At 47.0% G+C, this 25,367-nt stretch overlaps 1 protein-coding gene across 1 annotated transcript in view; it reads right to left on the reverse strand.

Annotated features, from left to right (window-relative positions):
• Positions 1 to 544: 544 nt before the first annotated feature.
• Positions 545 to 25,367, reverse strand: part of DCTD (dCMP deaminase) — a 32,663-nt gene continuing 7,840 nt past the window's right edge. The window contains exons 4-6 of the mRNA XM_040966151.1: positions 4,909 to 5,025; positions 3,515 to 3,611; positions 545 to 2,206 (exon numbers count right to left, since the gene is read on the reverse strand). Coding sequence (XP_040822085.1) covers positions 2,128 to 2,206; positions 3,515 to 3,611; positions 4,909 to 5,025 — 293 coding nt within the window. The 3' untranslated portion in view covers positions 545 to 2,127. The remainder of the gene's footprint in view (positions 2,207 to 3,514; positions 3,612 to 4,908; positions 5,026 to 25,367) is intronic.

Here is a 25,367-nt window from a genome sequence, read left to right on the forward strand (position 1 = left end):
TATTTTTCATTTCATTTGAAGGCAAAGAGCCAGAACACAGATGGGGACCTGGTTCACTCCTTACATCTGCATCCCATGTGGCTGGATACAAGATAGCACTTGAACCCTCATCGTATCTCCCAGCATGTGTGTGAAAAGAAAGCTGGAACCAAACTGAAACAGCTGGGACCTCACCCAGGCACTCCTGACAGGGCATACAGGCAGCCCAAGCCACTACTTAACCACTGCCAACCCACTGATTTCTTTCCTCTCCATGTACCTCTTGTTTCATGCACTTTGGAGCAAATAAAGCACAAAGAACTTGCAGAAGGAAAGAGAAAACTGAGAACAAAGAACAGAAACTTAGGGATGGGGCTTTCACCTAAGAGTTAAGCCATCTGCACACCATCATAGAGCACTTGGGTCCCACACTATAGCCATGGCTATTGAGGCCAGTTTCTTGCTAACGCAGAACCTGGGAGGCAGCAGGTGTTGGTTCAGCTAATTGTGTCGCTGCTCCCCATGTAGGAGAGCTGGGTTGAGTTCCTGCCTCCCGACTTCAGCTTTAGTACAGATCCAGCCATTAAGGTTATTTCAGAAATGAACCAACAAATGGAAACCATTCTCTCTCAAAGAGCTATAAAGGAAGGAGAAACCTAGAACACAAGACTAGCAAGCAGCAGACGAGTTCCTGGGGACTCCAACAGTCCGGCGGGGAGGAGGTGGCCCCATCTGACGGGGAGCAGGGGTCACAGAGTGGAAAGTACTGAGAGCTGAAACTGCTCCCTCCATGAAAACGCATCACCTGTTAACCCCTGGGCAAAGCGCAGAGCTTGGGGTCTCAAACTGTTCTTGGAACGTAAACATGTATGTGATGTGCTTTCCAGACGATATGGAAATGAGAGAAGTGGAGACTGAAGTACATAATTATAATAACGTAAGAATGAACACACTTCCGCAGTACATTTTAATAAGACACTGATAATGACTGGTAAAAAGCCAAATTACAAAATGCCCTAGAATATGGAGTACAAAACCTCAGAGACAAAAGTAAAAACTCATGAAAATATTAAGAGCACTTTAACAAGGTGTAATCATCTTTATGATAAAGAAACCATTTTTGCACAGAGGCACCATGTGTGCTTAATAAAAAATTAAATGAGATTAAAGATGAGGCGCACAATCTTGCGTTCCCCTGCCCCTGGTAATTAGGAAGCTGACACTTATATAGATGAAGGTGTGGCACCAGGAGCGTGGAGCTGCTCCAGCAACCAGCACCTGCTCTGTCACCATCTGCCTCCCGGAGAGCAATGTCGCAGGCAATCCACCAAGAGCTAAGGCTTTCCTTTATTCTGTGGCTGTAGTGAGTCCATGGAAAGGCGCAACCTCAGCAAGAGTGGGACGGCATGCCCCTCCAAGCCTCCACGGCAGGGCAGGACCTCAGGAAGCAGCAAGGGGAGAGGGACGGTGTCCTCTAGGAACATCTCACTTCTCAGATCAACTCACCGTCATGGCTCTACGTGAGCAAGAAACCAGGAACCAGAAGCAAAAGCCCCACAGCAGTCCCCATCCTCAGAGGGGTGGTTGGACAGCGGGGACAGAGAACAGACCTCCAATCCAGGCTGGCCGTGTGACATGGCCAGGCTCCCTTATCCCTCTCCGACTACCATTTGCAGCTCCTGTCTTTCAGGTTCAGATTCCTTCCAAGGGCATTGAGTGTTACGCTTCGCTTGGGCCAGATGTTCCCGTCTGCTCACACCCACGGCCGACATAGCAACCATGACTCATACGTCCTTCCAGCACAGCACAGGCAGGCAGGGAGCTGCAGCTGCAGCCACGTGCGTCCGCTTGGTGAGGGAGTGACAGATGGCTGACGCCCTTTCCGTGGGGCCTCCAGTCACCCTGCCCAACGAGCTGGGACCCAGGGCTGCAGCTGCTCAGCAACCTAGGTTCCCTTAAAGTTTCAGCAGGTACAGCTTTTGTGTGCCGGGAGAGATGGGAAAGCTGACTGGAGGCTGCCCCCTCTTCAGATGTCTGCTTTCACCCTACTGGCGATGAAGCGCAGAGACACAACCTCCAGGTGAACAGTGTCAACAGCCCCTGGGAAGGCAATAATCCCAACCTTCTGATGTTTCAATGAGATATAACTCACTGGAGCTTGTGACTCGGCCGACTGTTAATTGAATCAAAGTCAATGACAATCTTGCTGCACTTGGGTGTGAATTTCCTAAACATAAAGGAAAAAAAAATGTATACATATATTTGATATGCACACAAAAACAATAAACAATACAAAACCAGTATGCAGTGAGTAGTTACAACCATTTGTTTCCTTTGGCTTAACCTGTATTTTCTGTGTGGAGATTTGGTTGAGATTTTCTCTCTATGCGAGCCAATTATCTTGGCCCAAGAGAGACACATGGACCCGCAAGGACAAGACCCAACAGAAGCCAGGGCCGCTTTCTGGGCTGTTCTCCACCAAGGACGCGGCAGTCTAGGGATCTCCGATAAGTTAATCTCACCACATGACATGTGACTATTCGTTTCCTCTTCAGATTTACCTTCTTTAGGAAATTTTTAATCTACTCGGAATTGCTTGAAAGCCAAAAATGGCACATTTTCTCTTGCTTCTTAACCATACCAAAACAAAACCAAAACCAAAAAAAAAAAAAAAAAAACAACTCTAAGGTTTAATATTAAGGGAGAATTCTTATAAATCATGAAGAATGTAAGCATAATATAAATGTATTCTATTTTTATTTGCTAAATTTTATTCATATTTCTACCAGAGATATAGCATTTGGGGATTAACCATTTTGAAAAACTCTAAATAAGAAGAGTATGCACAGAATTTGGAATTTGGATTTTAAAGTCTCACAGGCTGGCTTCACCTTGGGAGCTTCTGTTCCCATCCTGGTCCTTCAGGATGAATACACGGGGCTGGGAGGTGACCTATCATTGCGTTCCCACACCTGCTGACCGCAGTAGAGCTCTGAAAAGCGTTACAGCCTCGAAGCTTTCTCTGCCATGAATCCAAGGTGGCTGAATTTACTCACAAGCACAACACACCATCACAATTTCTGTTCAGCAAAGGTAATCATAAAAAGCCAACACTTCGGATCGCAATTTAAAATGTTGCTGTAAAGAGAATTCCTGGTGTTTCAACTCGGCAGGTTACTTTCATCCTAAATTTTCTATGGCACAGTTGTTACATCTGCAAAATTTACAACGGTTTGCTGTTAACTATTACAAGACTTGAGTGAGTCTGTACATTTCTCTTTCCTCCAATAGTTGATGAAAGCCCTTGGAAAGTTACTGATACATCACACAGACTGTCGTCAGATGGCTTCTGTCACTGTGCTTTAGAATCTAGCCTCAAAATATCATCTTCGATCCTTCTGCCATCACATTTCTGAAGACACTTCCAAGGAGGGGACGTCAGGCATCACAAGGAGAAGCCCGTCAGCACAGAGGGTCTAAGGGGTTCACCCACAGCTGCTTCACATAGCCTGGCTCCCCAGGCCACCCTACTTACCGGAACGTGACCCCAGCCATATCAAACATGAGCCTTGCTGCGGTGGTCTTCTCACTGTCATGGTATTTGTCAGACATGAAAATCACTTCTTTTATACCTTCAAAGGAAACAAAGGGAGTCTTGTTAGTCAGTGCACACTCAGTCACGTCGAGGATACACAGCAGTTGAGGGAGCCCTGGTCATCATGGTTGGGACCAGTGCGTGCACAGACACTGTCCAGTTCCTGACATATACATGTATATATCTGCTGCTTTCTGATTCAGTTGAGGGTGGATTATATATAATTGGCCTTCCAGTCTTCGTGGAATCTTTTAAAACAATTAGAAAGTGAAAACATGTCAAACAGGCAAGCTTTGATCTGAGTAACAACTTTTTTTTTCCCCTTTACGTAATCAATCATTCTTTATTCACAAATCAAAGACTCTAAACCCACTCCAGATGAGTGGGCAAGTGGGGACAGGAGCTAAGTGTCACTGCAGTTGGCTTTGCAGACCAACTTCAACCAGCTCCATGGAGAATACATCTGTCTTTTCTGGACCGCACTAGGCCAGCACCACATTAAGGGTTGGGAACTCCAAGGCCCAGGCACTGCTCCTCACAGCCTTGGAGGGGATGAGGGGCTGGCCCAGAAAACAGGCACCTGCTCCTGCCGTTGCATGCGAGGGTAGCCAGGGATGGCACAACAGAGGCAACGTGAAGGCCAGGCTGTCCCTTAATGGCAGGAGCCCTTTGTGGCTCTAAGAGCACAGGGCAGTGATTAACAGCCCCTAGAAAACACACATCTGGCTTGACTCAGAATCTCAAACCCAGAATGTTATGGAGATAAAGCACAGCTGAATCTTAGATGTGACAGTTTGAAAAAGGTAAGACATTCAGAATACAATGCTACAGATTTACGGCAACTGTTAACAACGAAAAGTCAAAGTAGCAACCATTTGAGTCTTATGCATTTAGATGCAAAAATATGTTTAGATCCTCGAATATCTTCCATGTATTAGATACAAATTAAAATTTCATATACAGACTCCCAGCTGACCTTGATTCTGACAGAAGTTCATTTCTCTCCCTCCCCTCCAATCTACGCACAATATGTCAGAGAACAGTAAATTGACAGTAATTATATGCAATGCCTGTGTTGCTTGTTGGCAGTCTGCAGTTTAAGAAGTTGCAAACTAAATTAAAAACATGCTAAGAATCACAGAAGATGCAATTAGTCTTAGCATACCTGGCACCATTCACAAACAAAACACAAGATATCTTGCAAAGCTGAGAGTACAATTAATTTAGATCTAAACAATAGTGATTTAAGATCAAATGCATCTGCAATGAGCTACTGACGAGCAGGCAGCAATACAAATGGCACAAATGGTACAAATGGTGGGCCTGGCTCCTACCTGCCTGGATGATGAGCTTGGCACATTCGTTACACGGGAACAAGGCAACGTACATGCTGCAGCCTTTCACATCAGCCGAGTTCTTGTTCATGATCGCATTCAGCTCCGCATGGCACACTGCGGGTTTGAAAGAAAAGAGGGAAAACTCAGCAGCTCATAAAGAGTTTACGAATAAAGCATTCCATCTGCCCCTCCCTAACAACAACCTAGGGTGCAGGGAGGTGGAGGATTTAAAAAGTTCATGGAAAATGCATATGATAAACAAAACTACACATGGGTTTCAAAAATTTTCTGTACCTAAGTATTTTCTTACAGGTGTCTTTTTTTTTTAAAGATTTATTTTTAATGGAAAGGCATTTTTTTTTTCAAATTTTGTTTCTGATGTTCACATAGTTGATTAGGGTAAGAAGGATGGAGGGTTAGGGGAAAGTGGGTAAGACCATCGTTTCCACATTTTCTTTTTCTTGTTCCTGTACCTGGAGGGACTGGAGGAAATGAGGGGAGAAGCTGTTGTACCCAGCCTCCCAACTGCATCAGTACCCCAGGATGGGGGACGGCCACCTAATATCATCCCCAGGTCTCCAATGTGGAGCATACTCCAAAGGTTCTGCTCCAGGAGTTTCGAAAGTTCTGACACGCTGTCGATCTTGCAGATTCAAGGATGAGGAAATCCTTGCAAGGGCCAGGGGCAGGCATAGTCCACCCTAGAGTCTCTATTTGCCTAGAAATTTGCTGTCAAGCTTCACTGGGGTAGTTGACCAACTTATTCTGCCCTTCTACCTCTGCTGTGGTACCAAATGTCCTCTGCAGGCTCTAAGGACTGCCAAATCCTCCATGAGCATCTGGGTATGCTGTCCACTTCGCCATCTTCAGTAACCAAGGAGGCCCCTTTCAGATACATGCACTCTTCTATCGGATCACAGGTTCTGCCACTCTCCCTATGGTTTGGGTTCAGAGTCCACTGGTTCAGCTGGGGGGTGCCTCAAAGAAATCCCTCTAAGGTGATTCCAGATCTGACTCCTGTGTGCGCCCATCAGTACAGGGTCCAGCTCATTCTGCCACCCACATCAGTCTGCATACACAAATAGTTGCAATTGCTGGGTCAGTTCTGTTTCAAGCCCCATCTCTTACATAAATCAATGGATGTTGTGGCCCAGTCCAATCATGCCCATGACACACTCGGCCCCCATGTATACCACTGGGAGCTGCAGCCCAGTCAGAGTGACCCCCAATTACTCCCACTGGACTGGCCCCTAGCCCTGGATCCTGTGCTTGCCAGCATGTGCAGTGGACTGTTCCAGTCTATCCCACATTCCATTCAGGTATCATACACATCACTGGGTATTGAAGCCTAACTCAACCCAACCAACTCTACCGTCAAGCCCTCACTCATGTCAGTGGGTGCCACAGCCTAGACTATCTAGCCAGGCCCTAACCTGCCCCCAGACCTCTCATGCTCACCAGTGGCAGTTGCAGGCCATCAGAGAGGTACCCACAGTTTCCCTATTGGACCACCCTCTATCCCAGATCTTGCACTCTCCAGGTGATTCTGCATTCTAGCTCAATAGGACTTGCCTCCAGTCCTAGCAGTTGCCAGCTGCTGCTGCTGCAGCAGCAAAGCCAACCAACCTGTCTTTACTCTGGCTAACACTCGCACCAGTGGATATAGTCAGTTAGCCCAACCTGGTTCTCCCCCCAACCTAGCTCACATCCAGGCTAACAGATATGATAGCCCTGTAGACAGGCAGATTTTACAGGGAAGGAGAAACAGTGAGAAAGATTGTCCATCTACTGGTTCACTCTCCAAATGTCCATAACAGTCAGAGCTGAACCAATCTGAAGCCAGAAGCCTCTTCTGGGGCTCCCACGTACAGGATCCCAAGGCCTTGGCCCATCCTTGACTGCTTTCTCAGGCCACAAGCAGGGAGCTAGTCGGAAAGTGCGGCAGCCGGGACACCAACCGGAGCCTATTTGGGAACCTAGTACAAGCGAGGATTTAGCTACTGAGCCATTGTGCTGGTCTCCATACAGGTGTCTTAACTATAAAGCCAACCACCCACCCTCAACCTATCCTTTAATTTTATTTTCCATGAACTTCTCTGAACTACCTTTGTACAGCAGACTCGTTTTTCTTTTTTGTTTTTTAAAGATTTATTCATTTTCATTGGAAAGGCAGATTTACAGAGACAGAGCAACAGATTCTCCGTTTCACTGGTTCGCTCCCCAAGTGACCACAATGGCCAGAGCTGAGCCAATCCAAAGCCAGGAGCCAGGAGCTTCTTTTGCGTCTCCTAAGAGAGAATAGGGTCCCAAGGCTTTGGGGCCATCATTTACTGCTCTCCCAAGCCACAGCAGGGATCTGAATGGGAGGTGGAGCAGCTAGGACACAAACCCTCCCCATATGGGATTCCAGCATATGCAAGGCAAGGATTTGGCCACTAGGCTGTTGTGCTAGGCCCCAACAGACTCCATTAAAAAAACTGACTAGAAATGACAAGTTCTAAACATTCCTAAGGAGGGCCATGTGGTCTGACTGCATGGTGAACAGAAGGGAAACCACTCACCACAATCAACCTCAGTCTGTTAGCACCTGGAGCAGGGAACAGGGGCGGAGGTGAAGTACCTTTACCCCTGCTGAGCACAGCAATAGCTCAGCATGCCACAAGACCCAGGGATACTGACTCGTCCACAGAAAATGGCTCATTGGTGTGTTGGTATGCACATACTGCAGCCATTATTAAGAAGGTAGGGAGCAATTTTAAGAACAAAGAGGTGAAGCTGAGGTTTCTATCCTGCGGGATCTGCTGCACCTCACAGTTCCCAGCTCTGGCAAATACAAGGAGCCGTCACCACTAGTTCCAAGGAAACCTCTCACGGATGTGATGGTAACAAAAGGCAATGTTTCATCAACAATCCTCAAATGATGACAGCAGGTCTTCCCTGCTGGCCAGGCTTCAAGGTTCAAGAGTGCACTGGGCCCTGGTTCATGTCCCGGTTGCTCCATCCAGCTCCCTGACGGTGGCCTGGGAAAGTAGTGGAGCATACTCCAAGGCCTTAGGACCCTGAACCCTCATGGGAGACCCCAAGGAGGCTCCTGGCCTCTGGCTTCAGATGGGCTCAGCACCAGCTGTTGTAGTCAGTTGGAGAGTGAATCAACGGATGGAAGATCTTCCTCCTTATAAACCTGTCTTTTCAGTAAATATAAATAAATCTTAAAAAAAAAAAAAAAAAAAGACATGGCCCCGTCTCTCTTGTGCCTGTGCGAGTGGACCTATTTCCTGGGCCCTGTGTGGGCCAGCACCGCTCCTCATGGGACTTGCCACACAGACTTGGTTCTTAACGCCTCAGCATGCTAAGCGAAGTTTCGGTAAGGCTATCTGCTACTGGCACTGAATTTTTACACAAAACCACACGACAAACTCCTTATGATTGCTGACTGTAAAGCTGACTATACCTTGGAAGGCCCCAGAGAGCTTCCACAACGCTAATATCTGTGTCCCGGATCAGGCAGGTACAGTGGTCGGAGGTGTGGCCTGGGCTGGGCCGGCACTGCCCTCTCAACACAGGCTATGCACACAAGTGCTGAGACATTTACTGAATGAATCAGTGAAAGACTGGCTGTGGTCCACATCAACAAAACTTCCGGCATACAAAGGTGAGGACCTTCAAGGGTCTCCCTGACCCTCTCCAACTACCAATATTCTGTATGGAAACACTTCTCCCTGGTGTTTTACAGCCTTTAATGAACAGCAGCTTAAGCTCAGCTCACTCCTCGCTTATTCAATGCATTTATTTAAAAGATTTATTTATTTTTATTACAAAGTCAGATATACAGAGGAGGAGAGACAGAGAGGAAGATCTTCTGTCTGATGATTCACTCCCCAAATGACTGCAATGGCCGGTGCTTTGCCAATCCGGAGCCAGGAGCCGGGAACTTCCAGATCTCCCACGCGGGTGCAGGGTCCCAAGGCTTTGGGCCGTCCTCGACTGCTTTTCCAGGCCACAAGCAGGGAGCTGGATGGGAAGTGGAGCTGCTGGGATTAGAACCAGTGCCCTTATGGAATCCTGGTACATTCAAGGCGAGGACTTTAGCTATTAGGCCACTGCATCAGGTCCTAATTCAATGCATTTTTTAAAAAAAGATTTATTTCATCAGAATGGCAGATATAAAAAAAAGGACAGAAAGATCTGTCCGATGATTCATTCCCCAAACAGCTGCCACCACCAGAGCTGAACTGATCCAAAGTCAGGAACCAGGAGCCTCTTCCAGGTCTCCCACATGGGTGCAGAATCCCAAGGTATTGGGCCATCCTCGACTGTTCTCCCAGGCCACGGGCAGGGAGCTAGATGGGAAGTGGAGCAGTCAGGATTAGAACTGGCACACATATAGGATCCTGGTGCATTCAGGGTGAGGACCTTAACCACTACGATATTGCGCCAGGCCCTATTCAATGCATTTTTACTGAATTGCTGCTTCAGGTCAAGCAGAAGACCTGGCCCAGCCGCCTTGGCCAGCACCCTCTTTTGGGGTGGTCTCGTGACAATTCACATGCCTGTGTGTGCCCTGCAGCAGTCACTCAAGGGAAACAGCAATGTGTATGTCCTCATCATAGACCATGAACATCAGGGCATCTTGGGCAAAGGAAAACACATCCCAGCCTCTCACAGAATAATTCTGCTGGCCAGGACCCACAGAGAAAACATACTGAAGCTCTGGGATCAGGAAAAGGTGATGGTGCCCAGGGGCCCTGACCTTGGGGGGGTTGCCCTGGGTGACCAAGCTGTTTGGAAGTTAACACTAACCCTGTTAACAACAATTAGCCTTAATTGTTTCTTCCACTTTCCCTTGGGGGAAAAACCAAGCCTTCCAGGTTCTTTGCAACATCTACACAGCCTGATGCAAGGCTGTGAACATACCAGTGTTAAATAGTTACCAAGTAAATAAAGGAGGAAATGCAGATTCCAATTATAAGATGGAAGCTTTAGAAAGTCCTCATATGAAAAGTCCTCATATGAAAGACATATTCAACTGTCAAAAATATGCTTCCTCATCTAATAGATGTCCAGTAGATACATTTTTGATGATCTTGGTGTTGAGATGCCAAACTAGAGTCTATGAGTCTGTTACGAAACTTACCATGGTGTCCATCTTGGAGTCTTGAAGAGCTGACACATTACTGATGTCTGTCTTCCTTTAGCTCATTCCAGCAGTGTGGGGCAGTACTTAACACTAAAGGTCTGGGTTCATCAGCATGAACTAACACGAAAAAGGCTGTCTTGGGCAGCATCCAACACACAGTATAAATAGTGGTTCACAGAAAAAAAAAAAAAAAAAACACACAAACACTTGCTAACCCTTAACAAAAAAAAAAAAAAAAGTAAAATAAATTAATTCACATGGTACAGTAGAAAGCTCCTTGCTTACAAAATACAAAAATAAGGGCCTGGTGCAGTAGCCTAGTGGCTAAAGTTCTCATATTGCATCTGCCAGGATCTCATATGGGTGCCAGTTCCTGTCTTGGCTGCTCCACTTTCCTTCCGGCTCCCTGCCTGTGGCCTGGGAAAGAAGTTGAGGACAGTCCAAAACCTTGGGACCCTGCACCCGCGTGGGAGACCCAGAAGAAGCTCCTGGCTCCGGACTGACTCAGATCTGGCTGTTGCGGCAACTTGGGGAGTGAACCAATGGATGGAAGATCTCTCTGTCTCTCCCTTCTCTTTGTAAATCTGACTTTCTAATAAAAATAAAATAAATCTTAAAATCAAAACCCACACGGTGTGCTGGGCGATCTGGACGGCAGCATGGCGTGGCTATGCTCAACCCTGGTTACTAGAATCATTGCACAGGCCACGCCATGTCCATGCAAAAGCAGCAACGGCCAAAGTGGATGAGCCCAGCACAGAGGCTAAGGATCAACCCTTCCCCACTTCTTATCCCCACACCCCTCCACCCTGACATGGCAAGCATCCAATTTCTCCCCTCAGCTACTCCTGCTCCACAAGCACTGAGGAACACCAGCTAACCCAGTCACTCTCACTTCCGTTCCTCCACTGCCCTGTCCATCTTGATCCTGGGCAACTGGATGATTGCCCAGTTTACTGAATGTAGGTAAGAGGGGTGTCTACAGTTTCCTTTACCGGCCCTGGCCATCTACACTGATTCAATACCAGAGCACGGCCAGCTCGGCGTCAGTCCACCAAAGAAGCATTAAGGACTGACCAGCCCAGGCAAAGACCAGCTTCAGATGCCCAGGCTAGTCTGAGCAGCTGGCTAGGCATGCTCCCCTCGGCACTCTCCATGCAGCAGGTAAGCAAAGGGAGAGCTTTGTAACAATAGGGTTCCAGGTCCCTTCTGCCACTTGGAAATCCTGTGACCTTCTAAAAGTCACACAGCTGTTCTGTAAGTCTGCAGGGACAACATCGGCTCTGAGATGCTGTACTAAAGCAGTCTTTAAAATACCCAAGGCATTCAAGTTGTAACTACGTGTAGGCGTTGACCCTTAGTCTAATTCTAAAGCCTGGCTACTTGGTATTGAAGCTCTTTTGTTGTTTTGACAGTTACAGAGGGAGGAGGATCTTCCACCTGCTGGGTCATGCCACAGATGGCCACAATGAGCCGATTTCCCATATAGGTGGCAGGCCCAAATACTGGAACCATCTTCTGCCACCATTCCCAGGCCTTAAGCAGGAAGCTGGACTGAAAGTGGAGCAGCTGAGTCACAAACTGGTGCCCATGGGATGCTGGCATTGCAAGGGCCCTTTTCTTTTTCCTTTTAAGATATCAGTCTGCCTGTATCTGCTACGTTACTTTTAGTAACTGTCTCCTGCTTTGAAACACAGATGTAACCTCTGATTTTTCTCTAAAAACTAGGTTTTTCCAATTGCAACTCATGCAATTAGTCAAATTATAGCTAGGTCTTTGTTTTTTTCATTCTGAATTAAGGAGATAAGAAGGACAGATATCAGAATGCACCCCGCACGGAAGGTTAAGCACTGCTGCTAAAAACCATCCCTGGTGCAAACTATGTCTGCTAAGCCAGCATATAAAAGGTTCGACACCCTAGGGAAACTGGCCTGTCATAAGCTGATCAACGTTTGCAATTAGTCATTATTATTATTTTTAAAAGAGTTACTTATTTTACTTGAATGAGTTGTAAAGAGAGATCTTTCTCTACTGGTTCACTTCTCAAATGGCTGCCATAGCCAGAGCTGAGTCCCAAGCTAGGAGCCGGGAGTTTCTTCCCCGTGTCCCAAGTTGGGGCAGAGGTCTGGGCCATCCTCCGCTGTTTTCCCACACCACAAGCAGGGAGCTGGTTAAGAATTGCAGCTGGGACTCCTACTGGCATCCACATGAGATGCAAGCAGCACAAGCGAAGGATTAGCTAGAAAAGTCACCACATTGGCCCCAGTGTTCTTTTCCAATTTCTGTGGTGTGAACAGTCTCACACGCCCCATCTGAAGTTCTCAGCATGATTCCAAGTCAGGAAGAAAGGTGCACAACTGCTTGTGGAGAGCCAGCAGGACCGCCTCCCTCATGTCACGGACGGCTTTATCATTACCACGGCCCAGGTTCCACCCCGTTGGCCCGAGGACAGTGGGCCTCTTCCCTCTGCAGGACCTCTTGGAACCCCACTGTCTCCTTCTCTTTCTCTTGCCTTTCCCAAGGTTAATGCTTGTACCTAGGAAGTTTTCATGAAGTAGTTTAAAGTGTCTAAAAAGAGAGACAAATTTCCTATTTTCCTACCATTACACATCAGTCGCAAAACAATAAGCAACAGAGGCCTCTAAACGACAAGCACAATGAGTGACACGAAACCCTCCAATTATGCCCCAACAGCGTCGAAGAGGAAAAGAACCCAACGCAGAAACTATCAGACAAATACTTATCAAGGTCTTGATCGTCAGAGGAGAACCTGTTTCGGGTAATTACAAGACAATTCATATGCTTTGGTCTTTCCTCCCCCTCTTTTCCATTACTAACTGTCAGAATTCAGAACTGCATTAACCTTGGACCACTGAGAAGAGACTGTATAATTAGAAAACTGTATTTTTCAAATTCTCCCATACTAGCGCTTGATTAATCCCTACTGTCTCGTGTAGGCGGTTCTCTAGAAGTTTGACAAATTAACAGGATACGTTCCATTGTCGGGTAGATTTAAGAGACCCAACATATTATAGATTTGATTTTTCATCTCATTTGATGTAAGACTAATATAGCATCTATTTTAGACAGTGTATTAAGATTACCCACATAGGCAAAAACAAAACCAAACCCAAAACCTGAAGAATGCTAAACAGGTTCTAATTTCCACACAGGTTAGTAGTACAAGTATTGCCCTGCTCTCAACTCATCTTCACCTGCTCCTCAGACACAACAGCACACCCAGGGAGCCCGATCAAATCTGTAGCCAGGAAAACCAAGCCCCCTCCAAAGTGGTGGCAGTGGTATTCAATCTTACCTGAGAACCCCTTCCTCAGGCCTGACGGGCAGTCAGCCAAGGCCACCCTGAAAAGGTGGGCAGCAGGGCGGGTGCGGGGGCCCACTCTGGTTAGGGTCAGGCTCAGAAGGCCAGACACGCAGCACCTGTTGCTGCTCCCGCTGCCTCCGGCCAGCACTACAGGCTGAGCCGTGAGAGGTGTAGACAGCTGGGGTCGCTTACAGGGCAAGGATCAAGACTCAAGCAGCGCATGCTGACTGGCTTCTGGAATAAAAAGGTAAGGAAGTGTCACCTGCATTCTTTCCACTGGGTTCTCACAGTTAACAACTGACATGAGATGGCTGACCTGTTTTTTTTCTTTTTTTAAATAACCAATGAGAATTTACAAGATATTCCACTTCTCTGGTGACAAAGCTGTTTGTCTTGACTTGAGATAAGGGCCTTAATGCTTTGATTTTGGGGGTCTCACTGGTATCAGAATCATGAAATCTGGGCATATCTCTTGGAGCGTGGGCACCTTCATCCTGTCCTTGCTGCCCAGTACAAGCCTAATGGAAACTTCTAGCAAGGGCAGGGCGTGCTCACTTCCCTAACAGATTCATTTAAGGAACTGCTTCAATACTTCTAGAACTAAAATGGAATTTCAACTATTTCTTCCTTAATTATTGAAAGATACCCTGTCAGGCCCTCATCTGTCACTGCCAACTCCTAGAGAGCCTACCCTCCAAGTCAATAATTCAACCATAAAACAGCGGTAAAGTGAAGCTCCTTCTGTGAGCTCACGAGGTGCCCCCACCTCACCCCAGGGGCATAAACAGTCCACCCTTATGGCTGCCTCCCACTCCAAAGCAGTGGTCCCAAATGCTGTCACAATTTGCCTCCCCTTTCAGGAAATTTCTGTGACTATTACATCACAAGTTGGTGAATTATCAGGGCTTTTCAAATGACCTGAAGTAAAGGTTGGCTTAGGGGAAGAAGAACCAACTTGGAATCCAACAGTTCCATCACCTGTCTAGGGCAAGTTGCTGTATCAGGCTCAGTCACCTGCTCCCTGCTCCTCATCCACCTCTCACCCCACACAGCTTACACACTCAATGGCTTCTCACCTGCCCCCAGCCCCGGCCCCAGCCAGAGGAGCAATGCTGCACTGGGCTGTAGCAGCAGGCAGAGTGATGGCTTCACACTTAATGTTTCTCATCTCTGTGTTGCTACACTCTGGCTATGAACACTGCCACAGCTGGCTGGGCTGGAGACGCCCAAGCCTAGAGGGCTGAGCATAAGCCATGGACACCAGAGGGGCTGCTGAAGAAGCACCAAGAGAACTCTGGAAACGAAGGGTTAGAGGCACAGGCTACAGAGGGAAAACAGAGGAGGAATCAATGCAGATTACAAATGCTTTTGCAAAACAAAGGGCCTTGAAACCCTGGGAGCATCCTACACCAAGGGAGCATCTAGTTCAAACCCCAGCCTCTCCATGTGGCAAGCAGCAATAACGCTCTCTGCAGCCCATCGCACAGGGGTACACAGTAAGAAAATACTCCAAATGACACAGAATTATGCAGATGAAGGCCCTGTGACTGCTCCTCAGAAACTGGTTCTTGCTCTCCGAGGAGGCCTTGGGGAAGTCAGGCACTGCTGCCAGGTGAGAGTACCCAGCACACCTGACCACACCTCCACCAATATGGGTGACACTGTTGCCCCACCACACCCCACCCCATGCATTAGGGGGCTTTTCTATTTACAGAAACACCTTCTGCCATTAAGGCACCCACAGTGTCTCTGGGGAGATCACAGTGTGTGAAAACAGAGACAGAAAGTATCAGGGCTGGCACTGTAACGCAAGCCACCCCTGTGACGTCAGCATCCCCCAGCTTCAAGTTCCTACTGCTCCATTCCCAATCCAGTTTCCTGCTAACACACCTGGGACAGCTGCAGAAGATAGTCCAAGTACTTGGGCCCCTGTCACCCATGTGAAAGACTCTGGATGGAGCTCCAGGATAATGGCTTCAGCCTGGCCCAGACTTGGCCATTGCAGCCATTTAGGGAGTGAACCCCACCCCCTGCCTTTCAAATAAATAAAGCAAATCCTAACAAAAAAAGGCCTGGCAGGGTAGCCTAGTGCCAGGATCCCATATGGGTGCCAGTTCTAATCCCAGCTGCCCCGCTTCCCAACCAGCTCCCTACCTGTGGCCTGGCAAAGCAGTCAAGGATGAACCAAAGCCTTGAGACCCAGAAGAAGCTCCTGGCTTCAGACAGGCTCAGTTCCGGCCACTGCAGCCACTTGGGGAGTGAATCAGCAGATGGAAGATCTTCTTCTCTATCTCTCCTCCTCTCTGTAAATCTGACTTTCCAATAAAAATAAGTAAATCTTAAAAAAAAAAAAAAGAAAGGGAAAAACACTGATACTGAAGAAATCCAGCTCTGTGCCTACTTGCCCTGCAGCACCAGCTCCCAGAACCGTGGCCAGGTCTGCGGAGAAGCAGATGAGCTACTCACTTAAAAACATGACTGACACTTCAGGCTCTGGGTGCAGCCTTCATATCGGGGTGCCCCATCTGCCTTGGGACCAGGCCTTGCCATCTGCTGCAACCTGGCCTCTCCATCTCCACTCTCCCTACTATGCAGCCTGGTTTCTGGAGCCAACCCCGGCTCTGCTTCTCCCCTGTCCACACAAGTGTCTCCTCACACACTGCTTCCCCCACCCATCAGCTCAATAACCTCAAGAATCTTAAAACACAAGCCTGATTCATATGAAAGTGAAAGAAGGAGAGAGCTCCTGAGATCTTACACTGACTGATAAACTCCTCAAATGTTCATGACAGTCATGGTTGGGCCAGGCCAAAGTCAGGAGCCAGAAAATCCATCCTGGTCTCCCACGAGGGTGCAGGACCAAACACTTAGGCTGTCTTCTTCTGCCTTCCCATGTGCTTTACAAGGAAGCTGGATTAGAAGTGCAGAGTGGTTGGGGTGTGCTCCAGTATTGGATGTGAACAGCAGCTTAATCCAATGTGCTGCGATGCTTGTCCCTGTACCCATCTTCTTAAGCCTCAGCCTCTACATCTGTGAAATAGGGAGGAAAAACATCCTTCCCTCTGAGAGTTATTGCAGATACCACAATCCATGTGCGACACACAGGCAAGCCTGGCTGGCATCAATGCTTCCGTCCTTCTCCCTTGCTACTACCCAACACCACGCAGACCCAGGCCACAGATGCAGTCTGTGCACAGGGATCTGCAGTAGCTTTTCCGTTCTCCCCATTTCTGTTCCCCCTCCTATCCCTTACCTTACCACCTTTTGTTAAAGCTGTTGGTAGCATCTCATTGCACCCAGGGGAGCCATTCGGCCCCAAAAGGTAGTGCTGAGGGCCAACAAGATTTCTAACTGTGGTGTTCCCACTATCAGTCATAAATCCCCTAACTCCAATTTTGCAGCTTCCCTACATGCGAAGAGCAGGAGGAGGAGCCCGTGCAGACAGCTGCCTCTCAGTCATGGCCAAGTCCCTTCCCAGGCATGGGACAACCACAGACCATGATTACAGGCACTCAAAGGGCATCTAAGGGAAAAAGAACACACACTAGGCCTTGACAATTCCGTAACACACAACACAAAGCCTGGGCACCTGCCTCCAATGTTAATCACGTTTTTTTTAAAAGATTTATTTATGTATTGGAAAGTCAGATATACAGAGAGGAGGAGAGACAGAGAGGAAGATCTTCTGTTCAATGGTTCACTCCCCAAGTGAGCACAACGGCCGGTGCTGTGCTGATCCGAAGTCAGGAGCCAGGAACTTCTTCCTGGTCTCCCATGTGGGTGCAGGGTCCCAAAGCTTTGGGCCGTCCTTGACTGCTTCCCCAGGCCACAAGCAGGGAGCTGGAAGGGAAGTGGAGCTGCCAGGATTAGAACTGGCGCCCATATGGGATCCTGGCACGTTCAAGGCAAGGACTTTAGCCGCTAGGCCATGCAATGTTAATCACTTTTAAAGGGTGGCCCAGGATGAAGCATGGAGCATCAGAGTAAGACTCAGGATATGTATATTCTAATTAATTCCAGCTCCACTGAGCCTGCCTCAGGCAACCTACTCATCCTGTTTGGGTGTGGAGAAAACGGGGCTTAACGGGCAAAACTCGGATAAAATGCATGTTCTTGGCAATGCCCTACATTCCAAGGACATTAGTTGAGTACAATAGTCACCTCTCTCTCCCCAGAGTCCGTGGCTGCCGCATTCTGCCGTGAAAACGCAGCATCTTACCCTACCTCATCTCCAGTCTCTGCTGCACTCTGTACCCTCTGATTAGCAGTCAGTTTGACAAGGTCCCTCCCCTCCCCATCCTCTCTTCCTTGACTGCTTGTTCTCTAATTATTCCATCATTTAACAAGATAAAGCATCATTTGTTTGTTTTATTTTTATAGAAAAATTCTTTAATAAAACAAGATTATACATTGACACTTATGGCTTAACTAGAATAAATCTGTCAAAGTTAAACCTGAATTAAGGACCAAAACGGGTATGTAATGTAACAGGAGAGTTAAAACACGGGTCCTAGCTTCCATTGTAAGACCTCTCAAATGCAAAATCCAATTAGTGAGACACTTCAAAATCTTAACCTGCAGATGAAACAACTACCTGAAAAGTCAATATACAACGCTTTTCACTCACAAACGCTGCTATTAAAATCCCTCACCCACATCATGTCGTGTCAAAACATAAGTATCTTTCCATCTATTGAAACCAACTGCCCTAACATTCAAAATATCTTCAGATGCCATCCTTTTCACATACCTAGAATCCTTGATAATATTGCTTCACTGTGATTTAGTCTCTACTTTCTGTAATATAATCACCCTATTGCATGTATGATACCAAAAATGGAAATACAAATTTCTAACACATCCATGTTTTCAGTTAGTTGCTTTGTATAGTATTTATATTTTCTGCATAAGTATCATGGACTATTTCTTCCCAATTAAAATTTATGGTTTTCTTAACGAGTGTGACTTTGTTGAATATTTAGAGACTCGAGACATTTCTCAGAAATAAACTTACTATTTTCAGTTTTAGTTACGAATGCCTGTAAAGGATCTTACATGATTGAGGCCTAAAGCCAGATTTATAATACCTGCCCAACGTGTTCTCTATGTAAGTCATGTGACTTCACTGAACCCCCAGCAGCAAAACTAAATTACTTCCAAAAATCAACAGTTTGTTCTGTAACTCTTAGAATTGCCAGTCATATACAAAAGCGTAAGAGACCACACACTGTTACAAAGAAGCAGGATAACGTAGCACAATGTAGAGAGATAAAGCATCATTTGGCAAGATAAAGCAAAAATCAAAACAATTCTCCCATCTTACACCTGCACCCTGTACTGGAATCCTGCCAATTCTCATCCAGCTTCCTGCTCACGTGCCTGAGAAGCGGCAAAGATGGCCCCAGTGCTGAAGCTTCCGCTACTCACTTGTGAGACTGGGATGGAGTTCCTGGCCCCTGGCTTTGGCCTGGACCAGCCCTGGGTGTTGAACAAGTGGAGAGTGACCCAGAGGACACAAGACCTCTGTCTTTCCCTCTCTTCTCTGCCTTTCAAATGAAGAAAACTTCCAGTACAGAAATTTGTCTAGTAGATGCCCCTTAAGTATCTGCTGAGTGAAAGTCCTCTGAAAAACATCTGGTGCACAGGGGCCGCGGACACTATGGCCCAGCACATTAAGCTGCTGTGTACAATGACACAGCATCCTGCATTGGAGGGCCAGTTCCAGCCCCAGCTGTTCTGCTTCTGATTTAACTGCCTGCTTCTGCACCTAGGAAACAGCCAAGAACAGACTTTCTATCTCTTGGCCTTGGCCTAGCTCAGCTTTGGCTATTGCATCCATTTGGGGAGTAACCCAGTGAATGGAAGATCATTATTCTGCCTTTAAAATAAATATTTTCCTAAATCCAATGCAACTAAAATATAGTTGCAAATTTAAAAAACAAGATGACACCTCTCTTCTTTGCTCTTTCCCTCTCTCCTCCTTCTGGCTCCCTCCCCCCCCCCCTTCCCCTGTTCCTGCCCCGCTGGAATAAATCTCCTAAGATTAAAAAAAAAAAAAAAAAGATGACTCATGAGAATGTCTTCATCACGGGGGGGGGGGGGGGGGGGGGAGCTGAAGGTGGTGGAAGAACAGGTGACTCCAAGTTATTTATTTCAATTCCCAAAAATGTAAACTCACTCGTTGAAGGAAAAATGAGAAAGAAGAATTCTGCTTCCCTTTATTCACCTAAACTCAAAATTAATGGCATTTTGAACAAAGTCTGTTAATTGCAGAATTAAAAAATTCATGTTCAGTTATCATACTCAATATTTTAAACTTACCCTGGCATCTATCATATGAGAAGCGCAGAGATAAAATGTACTCCTGCACTTAGTGGCTGGCACCAACTCCTTAGCCAGCCTGAGCAGCAGGGGAGCCTCCCCTGGAATTCCGATGCCCTGGCTTCAGCAACTCCAGTGAGAGGAATACACAGAAATCTTTTCTATTTAGCCTGTGTCTTTGAAGAGTTGTGAGTGCACCTGACACATTCATTTATGATATTTCTCTTGCTCACAGGATCCCTTCTTTATTGCTGTTGCCAACCATATCCAGTATCTTCTCAGCTCCACGCTTGTCAGGTAACCTGTACTCTTTAACAGCCCACTCCCACTGGTGCAAACTGTCCCTTTCTGGTTCACATTCATCGTAGAACTGCAAGAGGTTTAAACCCTGAGCAGGAAGGAACGAAGCCTGTCTCTGTTACTTTACCCATAGGTACGCACATGCACACCACCTCTGTGTCGCTGCTGACGGTTCCCTCCCAGCCCTGCAGCTCTGACAGAGGAGCTTTCACAACTCCCTGAGCATCACAGGTGATGTTAATCCAAGGCAAGTAAAGCCACCAACTATTATTATTTGTGTGTGTGTATATATATGTGTATGCATGTGTATTCATGCACACATGAAAGGGGCTGGCACAATGGGTTAAGCCAGTAGCTGCTAATGTCAGTATTCCATATTGGGGTGCTGTTTCAAGTGTTGGCTGCTCTAATTCTGGTCCAGCTCCCTGCTGATGTGCCTAGGAAGGCACTGGGACATGGCTCAAGTGCTTAAGCCCCTGTAACCCATGTAGAGCAAAGGGTAGCATTCCTGGCTCCCAGCTTTAAGTTGGGCCAGCACTGGCTGATGGGCAATTTGGAGAGTGAAACAGCAGATGAAAGAGCTTTCTCTCCCTCATTTTGTTTCCCTGTCTCCCGCAGAAACTCCGCCTTCCAAATATGCACAAATACTTAAAAATTCATATACAGGAGGGCTGGTGCAATTGCTCAGCAGGCTAATTCTCCACTCTGGGATGCCATCATCCCATATGGATGCCAGTTCCCATCTTGGCTGCTCCACTTCCCATCCAGCTCCCTGCTTATGGCCTGGGAAAGCAGCAAAGAATGACCCAAAGCCTTGGGACCTTGGACCCATGTGGGAGACCCAGAAGCAGCTCCTGACTCGTGGCTTCGGATCAGCTCAGCTCCGGCCATGGCAGCCACTTGGGGAGTTAACCAGTAGATGGAAGTTCTTTCTCTCTATATTTCCTTCTCTTTGTAAATCTTCCTTTCCAATAAAAAGAAATCTTTAAAAAAAAATGAATAAATCTTAAGAAAAAAAAAAGTAAAGCACAATATACATGTCTGCAAAAACCTCAGGTTTTCATGCAGATTTTGGGGAATAAACAATGGAAACACATTCCTTTTTAATATAACAGCATTTATCAAAGCTTATACAAAGGGGAATTTCTGATTAGAAAGAAAAACTTAAAATAAAACATCAGAAATTGAAAATCTGCATGATTCACAGGAAACAGATCAACAGAATGAAGACTAGCATAAAATTACTGTCAGGTGCTCACTGTCACCACCCTGAATAGTCCTAGGATTTCAATGCAAATCTGAAGAATTAAATTTATATTTGTCATTAGGCAAATATATGTCATTTGCATTTCAGATTACTTTGTGCTCAAGCACTTAACAAGACTGTTTTCTACAATAGGGTGAATGGGGTCACCCCTCCTCATCAAAAATTTTCTTTAAATAATCAGTTAATTTTATCAATTTTCTTGTTTTTGAAAATTGAGACAAAAGATCTCCCATCAACCAGCACCAATAGGGATCCTGACACCTGCAAAATGCGAGGATTCTGCCACTGATCCACTGCTCTGGGCCCTCATCAAATTTTTTTTTAAAAAAGATTTACTGGGCCCGGCGCGGTGGCGCCCGGGATCCCATATGGGCGCCGGTTCTAATCCCGGCAGCCCCGCTTCTCTTCCAGTTCCCTGCCTGTGGCCTGGGAAGGCAGTCAAGGACGGCCCAAAGCTTTGGGACCCTGCACCCACGTGGGAGACCCGGAAGAGGCTCCTGGCTTTGGATCGGCATAGCATCGGCCGCTGCGCTCACTTGGGGAGTGAATCATCGGACGGAAGATCTTCTGTCTCTTCTCTCTGTATATCCGCCTTTCCAATAAAAAAATAATAAAAATAAATCTTTAAAAAAAAAAAGATTTATTTATTTGAAAGGTAGAATAACACAAAGAGAGAGACAGAAAGAAGTCTTCTAACTACTGGCTAACTCCCAGAATAGTCACTAGTGAGACCCACATCAGGTCAAAGCCAGGAGCCAGGAACCCCAGGTGAGTCTCTCCTGTGGGTGGCAGGGGTCCAAGGACTTGAGTCACCTGCTGCTGGCTCCCAGGTGCACTGGCCGGAAACTGACTCATCAGTACTGGAACCCCAATTTCAATGAGATGTTGGCTTGCAAACAATGGTTTAACCCGCAGTACCACAATGCCAGCTCACCTTAAATTTTTTTCAACAAATGTTTCATTCTGAGATAGTACAGAAATAACCGGCAGCCCAGCTCTTCATCAACTCAAGAACAACTACCATGAATTAAGTCTCCAGACTCTCATAAAAACAGAAACCTTCAAAGCACCTTATTTTTTTTTTTAAGATTCCTTTATTTTTGCTGAAAAGGCCGATTTACAGAGAAGGAGAGAAATATTCCCATCCACTGGTTCACTCAGCTAGAGCTGAGCCAATCCGAAGTCAGGAGCTTCTTGGTCTCCCACCTGGGTGAAGAGTCTCAAGGCCTTGTGGCACCCTCTGCTGCTTTCCTCAGCCATAAGCAGGGAGCAGGAAGGGAATTGGAGCAGCTGGGACATGAATCAGGATGCCGGCACTTGCAGGTGGAGGATTAGCCTGTTGAGCCAACATGCCAGCCTCCAAAGTATTATATAAAGGAGACATACACGTGTCCTTTTGTGGGTGCTCTGATCCCTGGAGACAAGCACTGTGGCTCTCTCACAGCTGCTTTGCAACATGAGCTTCTCTGTCTGCTATCCATCCGTGCAGCTCTTCATAATGAAACAGCAGGATGGACACACAGATGTTCCATTCACTGGGTTTACTCCTCAAATGCCTGCAGCAGCCAAGGCTAGCCCAGGATGCAAGCCACAAGAGCAGCAGAGACTCAAGTCCTGGAGCCATCACCTGCTGCCTCTTTGAGGGTGAGGCAGGGGGGTTGGGGGGTCGACATTGAGAGCACAGCAGGGACTCGAACCCAAGCCCTCCCATATGACACGTGACCATCTCAAATAGTTATCCTAACTGATGCGCCCACTCATCCCAAATCCCCAATACCTTAATACTCATAAATCCTTGTGTCTATAAGGCATACAGATAAATGAACAGAAGATCTTTATTTATTGTCTTCTGAAGACTGGATATGAAAACTACCTTAAGGTGGAATATTCTTACGCTTTAAAGGTGTAAGAATTTACATTCCTCAGGTTGTCTAAAACAACACAGACCCAAACCCAGGTTTGTACCCTACTTGATTTCTTTCCTGGGCAATTGCTCAAAGATGCTTTTCCCCTACTGGCTACATAATTTTACAGAAAAGCTCCTAATCAGGGCCCAGGGCAGTGGCCTAATGGCTAAAGTCCTTGCTTAGAACGCGCCAGGATCCCATTTGGGCACCAGTTCTAATCTCGGTGGCTCCATTTCCCATCCAGCTCCCTGCTTGTGGCCTGGGAAAGCAATCGAGGATGGCCCAAAGCCTTGGGACCTTGCACCTGTGTGAGAGACCTGGAGGAGGTTCCTGGCTCATGGCTTTGGACTGGCACAGCACTGGCCATGGCAGTCACTTGGGGAGTGAATCATCAGACAGAAGATTTTTCTCTGTCTCTCCTCCTCCTCTGTATATCTGACTTTGCGATAAAAATAAATTAATCTTTAAAAAAATAATAAGAAAGAAAGAAAGAAAAACTGCTAATCAGATTCTTTATCAGGTCACAACTAGTAGATGGCCAGGCAGGTGAGGAATGGCAGGAAGCCCTGAGTGAAACTAAATCCTGCAGAAGGAGTTAAGTCCCCAAATCTGAAATCCACATATCTGCCTAACAAACCCCGGGGGGCATCCTGAGTCCCTAGCCAAAAAAGCAAACTTGATCTTCATCACTGAGAGCCTCTTTCAAGCTGTGAGCAAGTCACAGCTTAAGAAGGATCAGCCTCCCAACTTCTTGATAAATTAGTTTCTCAAGACTAACCTTTTGGATGCCACAGAAATATATCACATGCATGGCAGTGAGGAAAATGTCAGCCTTCGAGGGGGGGAGGTGGTAAATGGCTCAGTAATCACTAGAATGACACCTAGGTGGGCTAACAATATGCTAAGTCTGAAAAATAAAGATTACATTTAAATACAGGATGGGAAGAGGCACTGCCGGCTGGAGCTGCAGGGCTGACCCCTCACCCTCGTTAATGCCAGGGCTCCAGCACTCACCTCCCCAGTGGCGGATGCTTCTTCCAGAATTTCTAGAGATGCAAGCACTGCCTTTGCTAAGAGCCACTCGCCTCCATGTCAGGCCTTCAAATGCTCACATTCAAGTGACAGCCACTCCTGAGGACAAGACCACAGCCACTTCCTGGACTGAAGTGCGGTGCAGCAGGCAGAGCAAGCCTGGCTTCCAGCTGCATGAGGACCGGAGGAGGCGGCGGCGGCCACGGGAAGAGCAGGTGAGGCAAGTCTCCTTGGAATCCCTGAACCCTCTCAGTAAGAGGGAGCTGTGCCACCAAGACTAGCTACCAAACCCCAAGCCAGGAGTGACACCTCCACGAGTATTTTTCCCTCCAGTTGACAAAATGGGTACTTTGATTCAATGTGCTTCAGAAACTAAAATGTCAACTCTACACTCCATTTAGGGTTTTTAGTAATCCACTGCTTTGTAAAAATAAAGGCCTTCCCAGGTCTTTTTATCCCGTCAGTTGAGAGCAAGTCTGCTGCCTTCAGTGCCTACACTGTTTTATCTGTCCTTCAGTCAAAAAGCTGCTCGCAGTGACGCTGCCTTCCTCCTGCCGTTTACCATCACTGCTATCACATGATCTTGGACCCTTCAGGAAAAGGAGGAAACAGAACGTAGCTTCCTGAGCAGAGGGAATCTGCATCCTCTACATTAATATCACAGCCCTAATCAAACAGCATCATGAAGTTTTGATCCTAAGGCTGGAAGAACAAAAACACCCTTTTTTAAAACACGCCTCCCCAGAGATGCAGGTCAGAGGCAGCTCCGGGTCTCCGAGGAGCCTGTCCCCACATCCTTCTCCACAGGATCCATCAAGACAGACGACAGCCATTCATCCAGGAGAGTGTATCGTACTGGTCAACTCAAGCTGACCTAGTTTGCAAGCTCCCTGCCATGCCAGGTGGGCTGCACTAGAGTACCACAGGCAGCGGCTTTGAGCTCAACAGAAATTCACTCCCCGTGCTCCCGGAGGCTGGGGATGAGCGACCCGTACAGCCAGACTCCGAGGACCCATATGGTGCAAAGGCAAGAGAGCGGTTTGGGGTCCTCTCCCCCCCCCAAAGATTTATTTGCCTGTTTACTTGCAGGCAGTGATAGAAAAGAGAGAAGCAGCAAGAAAGAGCAAGACAAAGTGAGAGAAAACGAGAGATCTTCTATCAGATGGT

Source organism: Ochotona curzoniae, unplaced genomic scaffold (assembly GCF_017591425.1).
Source record: "Ochotona curzoniae isolate NIBS_2020 unplaced genomic scaffold, NIBS_Ocur_1.0 scaffold_4505, whole genome shotgun sequence".
In the NCBI taxonomy this organism is placed as follows: domain Eukaryota; kingdom Metazoa; phylum Chordata; class Mammalia; order Lagomorpha; family Ochotonidae; genus Ochotona; species Ochotona curzoniae.